The 15371-nt window shown below is 39.1% G+C and overlaps 1 protein-coding gene across 3 annotated transcripts in view; it reads left to right on the forward strand.

The window, feature by feature from the left end:
• The window catches only part of iars1 (isoleucyl-tRNA synthetase 1), a 183617-nt gene that overhangs the window by 112953 nt on the left and 55293 nt on the right, over positions 1 to 15371 (forward strand). For all 3 annotated transcript variants that reach the window (XM_059649825.1, XM_059649823.1, XM_059649826.1), the window contains 3 exons: positions 2096 to 2217; positions 7683 to 7785; positions 8843 to 8926. In XM_059649825.1, the coding sequence (XP_059505808.1) occupies positions 2096 to 2217; positions 7683 to 7785; positions 8843 to 8926 (309 nt within the window). The remainder of the gene's footprint in view (positions 1 to 2095; positions 2218 to 7682; positions 7786 to 8842; positions 8927 to 15371) is intronic.

Genomic DNA, 15371 nt, shown 5'->3' on the forward strand with positions numbered 1-15371 from the left:
ATGTAAAATAGGTGTTGCGCACTTTGAAAAGCATTAAGTCCCCAGCATGTCATGGGATCTACCCAAGAATACTGTGGGAGGCAAGGAAGGAAATTGCAGGGGCCTTGTATGAAATCTTTGTGTCCTCTTTAGTCACAGGAGAGATCCAAGAGGACTGGAGAATAGCCATTTTGTTCCTTTGATTTAAGATGGGTAACAGATTATCCAGGAAATTAGACTGGTGACCCTCCCATCAGTGGTAGGGGAATTATTGCAGAAGACTCTTAGGGACAGGATTTACTCATATTTGGAAAAGTATAGGCTTATTAGTGATACAGTATGGCTTTGTGAGAGAGGTTGTGTCACACAAACTTAATTGAGTTTTGAGGAAGTGATGAAGATGATTGCAGGCAGGGTGGTGGATCTTGTCTCCCTGAACTTTAGCAGGGTCTTTGACAAGGTCCCTCACGGCAGGCTGATTCAAAAGGTAAAGCCAATGGGATCTATGGATATAAAACTGGCTTGGTCATAGACTGTTACATAGTAACAGTGGAAGGATGTTTTTCTGACTGGACATCTGTGACTGCTGGTGTTCTGCAGGGATCCTTGGTGGACCCCAGTTGTTTGTAATAGATATAAGTTATTTGTAATAGATATAAATTATTTGGAGGAAAATATAGGTGGCCTGTCTTGTAAGTTTGCAAATGACATTAAAGATGGGGGAGCTGCAGATAGTGAGAAGAATTGCCAAAGAGATAACAGGATATCGATAGACCCAGAGTGGAGCTGGAGGAAGACGGCAGGTCAGGCAGCACCAGAGGAGCAAGAAAGCCAATGTTTCAGGTCAGACCCTTCATTGATTTTCCTGCTTCTCTGTACCTGCCTGACCTGTATTCTTCCAGCTCCACACCGTATCAACACTGACTTCCAGCATCTGCAGTTCTTGCTATCTCTGCTGCTCCTCAATGCCCCAGTCCTAATCTCTTGTAGTGTCATTAGTTGGTTATTGGGAAAATACCCTGATTTGATGATACCACTGTTAACTTTACACTGATTCTGTAAATGAGGTTCTGGCAGATCACAGCTTGTGCAGGTTATATCTAACAAAAATTTCTGAATTACCACCTTTTGTGCATGGCCAGACCCTGGAAGTTGTTATCCAATTATCCAATTTTACTTAGTCAAAACAATACTCACTGTTAATGTTTGGATCCCAGAGGATCTGTAAGCCAGAAAAACAAATTAACTCCATGCTGGGTAACTTAGTTATCGGATGAAATTTCACCTTTTGTATCTTTTTAACATGAAATATCATAGGTGCAAATTAACATGAATTGACAATAAAGCACATCAATAACAGCAAAAGATTACACATGAAATAGCAGGTGCAACAAAGAGTGTCTCTCAATGTGGTAATAACAGCCTGTTCCACCTGTATGGTCCCAGTTTCAGTCTCTTTTGTTCTTCCAAGCAGAATACCAGAGCCTATCCACCAATGATTTAGCTAGTTTTCTATGGGCAACATCCAACCACAGAAACTGTATTCTGCCTGTACAGATTTTCATACAGTGCCGTTTTTTTTTGGAACCTTCTTAACTGCTCTCCTCTCTTGATCTTTATTCTTCAGTGTGCTGCACAGCCTTGATATTTGTTAGTCCTAGTTGGTACTGCTTCCAGGCCCAGAGTCAATAAGCCACATGTATTTGGACTTAATCAGAATCAATCCTTTTATGATGTATGGAAACTCTGTACTTTCTTTTAGCCTTATTAAAACAACAAAAGATTTCCAAACACGTTTTTTACAAAATAACCATATTATGACTGCTTCTAAATCATAAGACATTATTGCTAAGTTTTGCATTATTATTGATGTAGACATTGGCCCAATGCTAGAAGTCATCCTTTGTCAGTTTTTCTTGATGTTATGATATTTTCTTGAATTAATAATGCACAATGACAGCTAGAATTTCATTGAGCTCATGTGTACAAATAATAAAACCATTCCCAGTTGTGCTTTAATAAATTGGAGGCAAACCTGGTAGGAATGATCATACCAATTAATGCTTTGATTGTTTTTGTGGTAACTTTTATAAATATTACCATTATGGTCTTACAGGCACCCTTCACACCTTTCATCACTGAAATGATGTACCAGAATTTGAGGCACTTAATAGACTTATCCTCAGTTCCGGACAAAGATACACATAGTATTCACTATCTTATGCTGCCACAAGTGAGGTATGATATTTTCTTATTGTACAATGTATTGATATTATATAAAATGACACTTTTTTGTTTTGTTCAGGATTTTGAAAAAAGAAACAACATAATGGAGTACGTAACTGAATTTATTCATTTATACTTGCAGTTTTGCTGAATAAATGATGAAATTGATGGTAGTTTACATTCTTGTTGAACAATAAGTTTGAGAAATTACCTTGATAAGTCATTGTTTGACAACATGCAAATATCAACTCCCCTAAAACATTTTAATGTTCTAGTTTATTTTAATTTCTAATTTTAATCTGGTATCTCAAAGCAAAATGTAGTTTTAAAAACAATAGTTTCAATATCACGATATAAAAGAAAGGATAAATGTTATGATTTTGAACCCTTTGTGAATATTATTACCAATTATATTGATCGACCAAGATAATAAAGTGTGAAGCTGGATGAACACAGCAGGCCGAGCAGCATCTCAGGAGCACAAAAGCTGACGTTTCGGGCCCAGACCCTTCTTCAGAGAGGTCTCTGAAGAAGGATCTGGGCCCGAAACGTCAGCTTTTGTGCTCCTGAGATGCTGCTCAGCCTGCTGTGTTCATCCAGCTTCACACTTTATCTTGGATTCTCCAGCATCTGCAGTTCCCATTATCTCTGATACAATATTGACTGACCAGCTGCTTTAAAACGTTGCTCTTTAAAACTCTTGAGACTACTTCTCCAAGAATGTTTTGTGAATTTTCAACTTCTATGCTGTTGCTTAAACAGCAATACCAGTGAAATTAAATTATTTAAATATTAGTGGTTTCATTATTGTGAAAGCACAAAAAACCTTTTGTATCTTGTCACAGGTTACTCTTTTGTCACTTTTCTATCTTTATATATTTTCCATTTCTATTTGTCTTGTTGATATTGAAACTAAGTTTTATCTTCTTATTCCAATGTCTTTTATATACTGTACACACAAAATTTAAGAAGTTTAACTGCCTCTGACATGAAAAATCTGAAAAATGTCTCACCTCACTCAGGTAGTGCACTGGAAATCAAGCCTTATTATTCCTGAAGTCTTCACAAAAGTTAAAAACTTGAAAAATTAAATTGCACAAAGATTCTCCAACTTAATTACTTTCAGGCCCAGATTGACTGAATACATGGATCAGATTTCTGTATTTAACTAAAATTTTTATTACAAGTAGTTAGACTCCAGCTGCAGGAACAAGGGGAATTTTGTCTTTGTTATTATTGCGGGGAGGGGGTGTGAGGGCTGAGGTGCAGGAAACTCAAGAGATGCGGTCGAGGGCATTTTTTGACCACTGTGGAGTGAAATTGCGTTTCTCACATCTCAGCCCTCTTATCCCCTCCCCATAATAACAACAAAGACAGAACCCCTTTGTCCTCTCACATCACCCTATCAACCTCCGGATTCAATGCATCATTCTCCACCACTTCCACTACCTGCAATCTGATCCCACTACCAAGGATATATTTCTGTCCCCACCCTTATCTGCCGGCCGGAGGGACCGCTCTCTCTGCAACTCCCTTGCCCGCTCCACACTCCCTACTAGCCACACCACCTCCGGCACTTTTCCCTGCAACTGCAGGAGGTGCTACACCTGCACCTACACCTCTCCCCTCATCTCCATCCCAGGCCTCAAGAAAACCTTCCATGTTAAACAGATGTTTACCTGCACATCTGCTAATGCTGTCTACTGTATCTGCTGCTCCCGATTGTGGCCCTCTCTACATCGGAGAAACCAAGCAGAGGCTTGGAGACCGCTTTGTTAGGCACCTACGCTCGGTTTGTGACAAATGACAGCACCTCCGAGTTGCGAACCACTTCAACTTCCCCCTCCCATTCCTTGGACGACATGTCCACCCTGGGCCGCCTCCAGTGCCACAACGACATCACCCAAAGGCTGGAGGAACAGCACCTCATTCTGCCTGGGAAACCTGCAGCCCTATAGCCTCGATGTGGACTTTATAAGCTTCAACATCTCCCATCCCTGACTTCATCCCAAGACCAGCTCCTCGTACCCACCTCCTTGAGCTGTCCATCTTTCGTCCCACCTCACTGACCATCTCCGACCCCCACTTCGTACGTACTAGCCTCATCCCCAACTCCTTGACCTGCCCATCTTCCCTCCCACCTTCTTGCCCCTCCTTCCTCACTGACCAGCCCCTATCCCAACTCCCTACCTGTACTGGCTTCATTCCTGCCTCCTTGACCTGTCTGTCTTCTCTCCACCTATCTTCTCGATCCTCCTGCTATCATTGCCTTCCCCTCTCTCTCTTTATTTCAGAGCTCTCTTCCCCTCCACTTCTGAAGAAGGGTCCAGAACTGTAATGTCGGCTTTCCTGCTCCTCTGATATTGCTTCTTAGTCATCCTTTTCCAGATGCTATAACTGGTTTGCACAAAATTCAGGGTGGCTGGTTCTCTTATGGTCTCTGGCTCATTAATTAAAAGTCGCAACTTAAAACAACTGTCGAAAGAAAGATAAGCTGGTTATCTTCTTGCTAAAAGTAGCTTTTACTGTAGATAATTTTCTTGGCATTCCGATGGAGTTCTTTCTCTCTGTATTATGTTCACTTAGCTGAGAACCTGGCACTTAGTTGTTGACAAACAGAAGCCCTTTGCCATCAATAACTGGTTACTAGTCCACCGACCATTCAGCAGCTTGTACCAAACAAAGTTCCATTTCTACACACCCTCACCGCTCCAGTTTGTCTGCAAACACATTTTAACCACTGCTTGAAATTTCAACTGTTTTAATGATGCGTGCAATAAGTGTCAGGTTACCTGCTTTCAAAATATGCAGCAATTGTTTAGTCACCCTTGCTTTTTAATATTTCTTATCTAGAGTCATAGTGTCATAGAGCTGAATGGCATGGAAACAGACTCTGTGGTCCGACTCGTCCGTGCTGACCAGATATCTTTAAATAAATCTAGCCCCATTTGCCCATACCCCTCGCAACCCTTCCTTTTCATATACCCATCCAGATGCCTTTTGTACCAACCTCCACCACCACCTCTGGCAGCTCATTCCATACACACAATCCTCTGCGTGAAAACATTATCCCTTCAGTCTTTTTTTTAATCTTCCCCTCCCATCTTTAAACTGATGCCCTCTAGGTTTGTACTTACCCACCTTGGGGAAAAGACTTGCCTGTTACCCTATCCATGCCCCTCTTTAAGGTGACTCCTCAGCCTCTGACAGTCTTTGGGGGGAATAGCCCCAGCCTGTTCAGTGCCTCCCTATAGCTCAAACTTTCCAACCTGGGCAACATCCTTGTAAATCTTTCCTGAACCCTTTCAAATTTCATCCTTCCTGTCAGCAGGGAGACCAGAATTGCACGCAATACTCAGTGGCCGAACCAATGTCCTTTACAGCCACAACATGACCTTACAATTCCTATATTCCGTGCACTGACCACTAAAGGCAAGCATACGGAACGCTGCCTTCACTATCCTATCTACCTGCGACTCCACTTCCAAGCAACCATGAATCTGCACTCCAAGGTCTCTTTATTCAGCAACACTCCTTAGGACTTTACTATGAAGTCTATAAGTCCTGTTCTGATTTGTCTGTTGAAAGTGCAAGACCTCACATTTAACTAAATTAAACTCCATTTGCCACTCCTCAGCCTAATGGCCCATCTGATCAAGATCCCATTGTAGTCTTGAGCTCATCTTCTTCACTGTCCACTACACCTCCGATTTTGGTGTCATCTGCAACCTACTAATGATACCTCCAATGTTCGCATCCAAATCATTTTTATAAATGATGAAAAACAGTTGTCCACAATGCAGGAAAAATGAAAGGATAGATCTTTACACATAACTGATTTTGTAATTCTAAACTTATTAACAGACGTGAAATCCAAGTAAAGAAAATCAGAGGAACTTGTAGAAAAACCTTCATGAGCTCACCATACTTTCTGGGCAAATGTTAGATGTGCAGTGGGGTAGCACTTACACATGTTCTCCTGGATTAAATTAAAACAAGATATGTTTGTCAGCATGATTTCTATTTCTCTTTATGAATAATAAAAAAGCAGGTTGATAACTTAAAGCCTAATTAAAATATCTTTCTTTCATATAATAAACATATAATAAACATAACTGGCATTTGCCTTTAAAAACAGGCTATAATAATGTTATTTTAATTTCTAGCATTTAGAGCTCACTCCTCAAATTGCACTGAATACGGCAGTGATTCAAAATAACAATTATGCTGGAGTATTTCAGTTATATTAAGCTTAAGTGTCATTGGTTGCCAGCAGTTGACAACTTTCTTTGTGACTGGTTGTTCGTTTCTATTTGTGTGTAAACCACTTTGCAGTTTCTCATTCTCATTGGCAAATACAAATCTGAATGAGGTAAAGGAGAAAATGGATCTGAAAGTACAGTTGCAGAAATTATATGAAGTAGCAGTGCAGGCTAAGAAAGGCCATGATTCTTTCGGTTTTAAACATCATGGATGACCACCTTGACCCCTCTGAAGACAAACCTGTACTGTAGGGCCCAGTGGCATAGATAAAGCAGTCTCTTGAGGTGTCTGTATGATGATGACGCCTACTTGAATCACATGCTTAGATAAGTGTGCAGAGTGCCTCCACCTCATCTGATGCCAGGTAGAAATGACTGAGAACAGAGGTCACTGCATTGGACAAAGCATTGCATGAATTACCAGAATGATTTCCAAACGAGTAGACCTAAAGGCTTCCTTCTGCACCACATTCATTCTGTAAGTGGAGAAGATGACTATGCACCATTTATGCTTATGAAGCCAACTATTTAGGCCTCCTTTTATTAATCATGGTACAGGAAAAGGAAGGCAATATGTCAGTCATGATCATGGGCCCATAAATGATGTCAATGAAACCTCTGAGTGGATGAGCGTCTTTTGTTGGCAGTCAGAAGTGAGGTGATTCACATTACATCATCAGTGTTTTCGCAGACACCTCCTAAGTTAGAGGAGTTCATCTGAAATGTGGCAGAATCAGACAATCCTGAATGTTGCCATCATGGTGAGATCCTTCCAGGTTTCACAATGCCTGTAATTTCTGCATCTTCCTTCTCATTTTGCTCCAGTCCTTCCTTCGGCAAGGAAGGGAAGCAATCTGATGGGAGGCAACGTTTAAACTGATTTCAACAACTAATTTGTGTTTTGGAGATGTCACATGTCATACAAAAGTTATGATTTGCATTTTATGTAGCTTCTCTGGTTGCCTGTGTCCATTCTTCCATCGTGATGTTGATCAGTGCCTCCCAGAACTTTTCCATGTCTTTGACTACATTTGGGATGAATACTATGTAACTCTAAATTGTTTAATGCCCTTTTATTCTTGTCCACGACTTGCATCCTTCTCTAACAATGTTCTGAGTTTGCTTGGTGTGTTTTAAGTTGGGGGCGGGGGGGAAGGAAGGTTTGTTTCTCATTCCTCCCTTTGTGAATGCTTTTTTTTGATTTATCTCCTCTAGGGAGTCTGTCATTGACCAACGTATTGAAAGGGCAGTTGCTCAAATGCAGTCAGTCATTGACCTTGGAAGAGTGATCCGAGACAGGAAGACGCTCCCAGTTAAGGTTTGTACATATCATCTGCAATTTGAAGTAATGCTGCAGCTCTGTTTTTGATTCTGGGTCTTTATAAAGACTAATCTCTGCCTCTCTGTACTCACGATATTCTCCTGAAACAAGACAATGACAATGGAGTTATGTATTGTCGTTGAAATGAAAGACATTATTCATATCAGTTACTTAGAATTTCTACAAAAGAGAGCTTTTTTTTAAAAAGTAATTAAATACCATGTCGTTCCAGCAAAGTTGGCTGAGAAGTTAGCACTGTGGCCTCAGCACCAGGGACCCAGGTTCAGTTCCACTCTTGGGCAACTCCAGTCTGTGTGGAGTTTGCACATTCTCCCTGTGGCTGCGTGTGTTTCCTCCAAGTGCACCAGTTTACTCCCAGAGTCCAAAGATGTGCAGGTTAGGTGGATTAGCCACACTACATTACCCATAGTGTCCAGGGATGTGCAAATAACGTGGATTAGCCGTGGGAAATGCATGGTTGCGGGGATAGGGGATAGGGTATGGGGTGGGTCTGGGTGGGATGCTTTTCAGAGGATCATTGTGGGCTTGATGGGCTGAATGGTAACTTCCACACGAGGGATTCTATGATAAATTTAGTTCCGGAGCATTTATAAGAAATATTTCCAGTCTTAATACTAGAGAGAATTTATAAGACTTTCAGTCAATCTAGGTTCACACGAAATGGTTTTGCTTATTCTTCATTGTCAATTTGCTGTTCAAGGGCAGCAAATTAAATAAATAACATTAATCATGTTCGTACAGATTCTGTAACTAATGAAGAGTTCTTGATACTCTTTCACGATATGTGCATTATTATTGTTATCCTAGTATGCTAATAAAGAATATGCTGCATTAATCATCCTGAAGCTTTGCAAGTTTTTAATCCTTTGATAATTTTCCATGCTTTGTTTCTCGCTCAAAGTCCTGTCTTCATGGTCTATTTCAAATTTTGTTTCTTTTCCTTTTATTGTTTTTGTTTACTGGCTATATGTTTCAGCATATAAATGGAATCTTACAAACAACACTCAAAAGGTTTGTTCAAAATTTTTTTCAGTATCCTTTAAAAGAGGTTGTGGTCATTCACCAGGATTCAGAAGCACTTAAAGATATTGGAGCCTTAGAGAGCTATATTCTGGAAGTAAGTTAATTTGTATTTGTCTTATCAATGCAAGTATTAATTCTTAAATTTTGCCACTGTATATAATTCTCTTAGATGGCCTGCAATGTCATGTCAGATATTGTTAACAAAACTGAAAAAATGATACTTTTACGTGCAGTGCTGTTTGCCAGTTTTAAACATTTTAAATGTTAATTAGTGCTTTCCTTAAGATTCATCTTCCCATCACATCCAATGTGTCTTCATCAATGGTAAAACAATATGGTCAGTTAGCAGTTGCTGTTTGCATCAAGTTATTAATGTGTAAATTGTCCTACAACGTTTTGTGAGCAAAAGATCCCCTGATCTGCAAATTGTCAAAAATTACGATTTGAACCACTCCCTTATTGGCTCCCTGAAAATGACGCTTCATCTTTAACACCCCTGTAAGTTTTGTGGACTTGTTGCAATAGCCATTAAATTCAAAAGAAAATGTTAGAAGTAGTTAATATACTACATTGAGGTTCTGATCCCTTTTTATGCTTACTGAAATGTTTTAAGAAGAAATATATTTTTCCAAAGGTGATAGACTGAAAGTTATTTTGGGGAAGGGTTTTGGAATCCAATTTTTTTAGCAGAGTTAAAATACTTTTAAAGTTATCAATAGCAATCTACCACTTAATATCAAAGGTAGAATGCCCAATCTGACTATTTTGTGTATTGTACTCTTTTTAAATTGGTTCAACTAATTTTCACATTCATTGGTTGGAATTCTCATCTGACTGAATTCTTGTGGGCTTGTTTCAGCAAATTTTCTGTAGTGGTATTTTTTACTCTGCTTTTCTTTGCCAGTTTATGGCTCTTTACTCCAGTAAGGAGACACAGCGAATAAATGAGACACCATACAAAAATGTAATCTTTGTACTGCTTTCCCTCATTTTTTACTTTTGACCAAATACTCAGATTAATTCCTAACACTTTGAAGATTAACAATAGTTTGAAAGCAGATAGTTTCAATCAGAATGCCACCAGCAAGCCTCACGTAGTTTTTTGAAAATATCGAAGCAAGACAGAAAATCTCTTAGAAGGCTAAACAGTGATTTTGTTCTTACCAAATGTGCTCTTTAATCTCCTAAGGCATCATAAATTACATTGGTGAATCCTTATACATAGATGGGAGTCTTGAAGGGAATTTCCAGGACACAACTATAATTAAATTGACATGACCATTCTCAATTGATCGCGTACGCTCAGCAAATCTGCAACTAAATGTCATGGTGTTGCAGTAACTTTACAAAAATTGACTGTTACTGTTAATCTGGCCCTTTTGATAGGAAATAACTTAGTTATTAAATTTACACCAGATTATATTCCACATTTTTGAGTTATAAAACCTTAAATGCACTTGATTTATTTGTGAAATATTGTGGTCTTGGGCATTACATTTATGCACTAAATGTTTACAGTGCATTTCACCAATTTGGAAAAATTTAAGCTGTGCCTTTACTTGTGTTAAAACAAATTCAATCTATTTGTTGTTCTGGCCTTGAGAGAAAATAGATCGTTTCATTAAATATGTCCAAGAAAATAATTTTGGTGGTTTATTCATTGAGGTAACATGGCAAAGTTCTGGAACTACTGGTTAATTATTTTGGATAAAGTATTTTTAAAAGCCATGTGTTTCAACAATGTAGTTACACTGTTTTCTTTTGAAATTCACAACACTCTGGAATTGTCTCTACAAGGCTCCAAACATAAGACTAGTTGAGCGATTCATGTGTCAATGTTATCATGTAAACTTGACATGCTGCAAATGTCTTCAAAAGGAATCTTTATCACTTGTATTACTAGATGCTTTGCCAGATAATGACAAATAAAATGACAGTATTTCATTTTCACCTTGGCTTCTTGGAAATATATTGGCCAAGTATTACATTATTTTAAGTGGTTCTGACATCTGCAGAATATAAAATGTCAAAAGCTGGATGAAATATTACAAAGAGGCTGCATTACATTCGGAATTTTTTTAAACAAACTTTTCATGGGTTTTCAGTTCTGCAGAGATGGATAAAAAGATACAATTTTCTCATTGCTAAATGGAATACAGTTTAATGCACTCTGCTTTCGGATATGCTTATGTGCATTTGCGTGAAACAGTTGACTTTAAATTATATTTTATCAACGTTTTCTGGCAGTGCAAGTGTAGAAATGAGGAAACATTGCATGTATCTCTACTCGGGTTTAATTTGGAATATGAAGTGGATTTAATTTTATGGTCTTCAAATTTCAACATTTTACACTCCTCCTCAGAGGCACTGAAGGTGAAGCAAATGCATCATTAACTTGGAACTTGAGATTGTTAATTCTTGTGCGATCTTGGGCCAAAATACTAAACACTGTGTCATGAGAACTTAAGATAATTTTGTGTTGTTCCACTTGTCAAAAGACTGTTTACAAATAAAATACTCTGTACAATTATTTCACTGTTTGGGTAGCTAACCCTTCGAAAATGAGGTTGGGGACTCTATGTATTTACAGGAATTGCCTATGCCAGTTTTAGGAGGAGATTTAGTCCATTTCTTAATGTTTTGAAACTGTCATTGGATTTGATGAATCAGTTTCAGTTCTTGTAAGTTACAGTTACTAAGATGTTTTAACAATGAAAATTGAGAAATTCCTGTTGAATTCTCCTGATAAAAATGGTGCGAGCGCGGCAAGATATTGACTACCTCACAAGTTGATGTTTCTGATTTAGATCCTTTGCTAACAAAAGGTGCCTCTAACAGCCCAACTATCCTTTTGGATGAAGGTGATTGATCCTATGGCACTATTATTTCACTAATGTGAAATTATGATCTGGTCATCCACAGCAGTTTATGGGACCTTGCTCCATGCAAATCCACTGTTGTACTGACACTTCAAAAAATTTATCTGGCTTTAAAGTACATTTGAGGTATCCTGAGCTATGAAAGGACCTCCATAAATAGAAATTGGATCTTTTTTGCCTGTCATATTTTGTTTCACTTACATTTTCCAGGTTCCTCCACCTGATTGATCCACACTTTTTTTTTCTCAGATTTTTCTGTCTGCCATTAAAGTTTCTGCTACATCTGATCTTTGATTTTATACTGACCCAGTTTTTTGTTTGCTGTATCGTCATAGATTATTCATTTTCACTGTTGCAACAGATCAGGACAGCAACACCCCAGTCTGTAGTACATCACCTAATGTCAGCCAAACCATCCTTGAGCATTTGACTCATTAGCGGATGTACCTGTCCACTGCAGACGATTGTTTCATGTTATTTTACGTTGACTGAGGGCAATTGAGGTTGAAAATACTAGTGTAAAGTATTTTCAAGGGCAAGTTTTTGTTCTGACAATCTGACTGAATTGTGTTACTGAAAAAATGATTTGTTCATTCAGTGGTGTCTGAATTTTGCTTTTCAGGCCAATTTACATTGACTTGGCTTGATGAGGCTCAGGTGCTAGACTGTCAGTAGGAATAGCAACAGCAGGGTTTTGGAATCAATGATTGAATCGAGCGACATTTTTCCCCATCTAATTTTCTCTCCTGTGGAGGTTAGCTCATGCTGCCATACAGATTCAGCAGTGCATCAGCACTGATTCTAAAGTGCTGTAGTTCTGCAACAGAATAATTGTGTTGTTGATCAAATTTCATTGGCAACAATCTCCACTTAGGGTAAACAGGCAGAATGAGGATATTTGTAATTCACCTGTTTAGAAGTGCTATGGCACACCTCTCTGGAGCAGGTAGGCCTTGAATGCATACCTCCTGGTTCAGAGGCTGGGACTGCTGCTGTGACATGAGCCCCATTGGCAGAGTAGAGATATTTTCTAATCAAGCTGTTCAGAGATGCTATTACATATCTCTGGTGTAGGTGAGACTTGAAACCAGGTCACCTGATTCAGAGATAGGGACACTACAGCTGCATCACAAGTTCTGAAACTGACGTAAAGCACCAGAGGAATCACAGAAGTTCATATCTGCCAATCCTGTAAAGCTCGTATCTACCTTCATCCCAAAATCCACAAGCAGAACTGCCTTGCTAGACCCATTGTTTTTGCCAACTCCTGCCCCACAGAACTCATCTCTTGCTACCTCAACTTGGTTGTTTCTTCCCTTGTCTAGACCCTTCTCACTTAAATCTGCAATTCCTGACATTTTACATCAGTTTCAGAATTCCCAGTTTGTGATCTCCAGCTGCCTCCTATTTACCATGGAAATGCAATTGCTTTACATGTGCTTCCCCTGTCAGAATGCTTTCAGGCTCTCTACTACTTTGTGGAGAAACCTGGCTGAGTTTCTCCTCGCTCTGAACAACCTCTCTTTCTTTTAACTCCTCATTCCCTTCAGGTTGAAAGGGTGGCCATGGGTACCCACAAGGGCACCAGTTATGTCTGTCAATTTATGGGATACGTGGGATATTCCTTGTTCAAATTCTATTGCAGCCCCCACCCACCACACTTTCTCTGGTATGTTGATGATATCATCACTCTGCTTTCCTCTCTTGTCCAGAAATGGAAATGTTTATCAATTTTGCTTTTGATTTCCACTCCACTCTCATTTTCACCTGGTCCATCTCTGACTTCTCTCTTTCCCAGCATTTATTTTTCCGTATTTGGGGATACAGTGACCACTAATATCCACAATAATCCCATAGTTACCCTGACTATACGTTGTCATACCCTATTTCCTGCAAAGACACTATTCCATTCTGTCAATTCCGCCATCTCAGTCACATCTGTCCTGATGATGCCAACTTCATCAAAGGGGTCTCCAAAATGTCAGCTTGATTTCTCAACCAAGGATCAACCTAGCGTTGTAGTTGACAGGGCCCTCAACTGGGTCCGACCCATCTCCTGCGCTTCAATCCTCACCGTTTCTCTTCCCTCCCACAATAGCGATAGTGCCCCCCTTGTCATCACCTACCATTCCACCAGCATCTATAACCAGAAGATCATTAGCTGCCATTTCCGCCACCTCCAGCAAGCTGCTGCCAACGGATGCACATTCCACCCCACTCCCTCATCAGCCTTCTGCAAGGACCATTACCTCCAGGACATCCTGGTCCACTCCTCCCTCTCTCCCAACCTCCATACAATCCGTTGCTAGCCACAAATAGTCCCCAGTAGCAGTTAGTCATTTTCCTAGGCTGACCATTGTCCACTGCTTTGTCTGTTGACTATCCTTATCTCTCTTTGGGCTCTATCTTCATCTATTGTTTACTCCTCCCTCTTCCACCTCCCCCAGCACTCACCCCCACCTTATCTTCTGTATAATAGCCCAACATTTCCCAGCGATAAGTTTTGAAAAAGGTCACTGGATCTGAAAGTTTTACTCTGATTTATGTCTAGTACGCGACCTGACTTGTGTTTTTTCCAACACTTGTTGTTCGTTTCTGATTATAAGGTACCTTGGTGAGTCGTGTGGCTTTTAATCACTTGATATTTTTTTAAAAATTCAATGAAATAATATAAAATACAACCTGGCCAAGTTTAAAGTTGAATTATGACCTTCAATTATTGTGTGGTTAAATGTTTACTTCTGTGGAAAATGTCTTTATCTGGTTTTACCATTTTTGAAAATTGTTGACTATTTCTTACGACATGCACAGATTTTGAACACTTGATTAATCAGACCTGATATGAATTTGTGAGGAATCTAATGGAATTTTAACAACCGTTTTGGGTTCTGAAGTGTAATTTTGCATCTCTAAGTTTGTATTTGTGAATGCAGTAATTTTCTCCCTGCTGTTCATCAAGCTAGGTGCTGTCTCTAAGTAATAAACTAATAGAGAGATGATTTTGTGTGTTGTTTAACTCTTGAGTATTTCAAAGAAAACTAGTTGCAGTTAAAGATGTCAAAAAGCACTTTGCCATTTATTGTAAAAATGTTTTGAAGTGCGGGTAGAAGAAAACAAACTGCATTAATTTGCTTTGGAGTGTCAATAATGTCAAGGTGTATGCTGGCTCAATTCATGGTTTTAACAGTGATGGCATATCAGTTCATTTTTACTGTTGGCTTCTCTTATTTGTTAACAGTTACAGTTCAATAATTACCAGATTGGATTTTGAATTGTCAAAACTATTTTTTAGTAGCTATTGGGAAAAATTGTCACTTGTCCATGTTTATTTGTTGACTTATTCCAACCTAATGGTTGTGGCACGCTTCCTGCAGTTTAAGGATTCTTTCAGAACTTTTTGTTTTAATGTCGGCAGAAAGGTAATAACTCTGTCTTCCTAACTTCCATCTTGCTTTTGAATTTTCTATCATCTCAATTTTCAAAGCATGGAAGTTCAGAAATTTAAACTGCCAGTTTGGTCAGGTGGTCTTTCATATTCTTTTCTACATAATCTCATTATGTAAGATGTCCATGATTCTTTTTCTGCTCTTTTATTGTCAGGTCTGAAGTATTTTCAGTTTATCTTTCTGAGAAACAGTACAGATGATATTTATGCATTAT

Source organism: Stegostoma tigrinum, chromosome 11, assembly GCF_030684315.1.
Source record: "Stegostoma tigrinum isolate sSteTig4 chromosome 11, sSteTig4.hap1, whole genome shotgun sequence".
Taxonomy (NCBI): domain Eukaryota; kingdom Metazoa; phylum Chordata; class Chondrichthyes; order Orectolobiformes; family Stegostomatidae; genus Stegostoma; species Stegostoma tigrinum.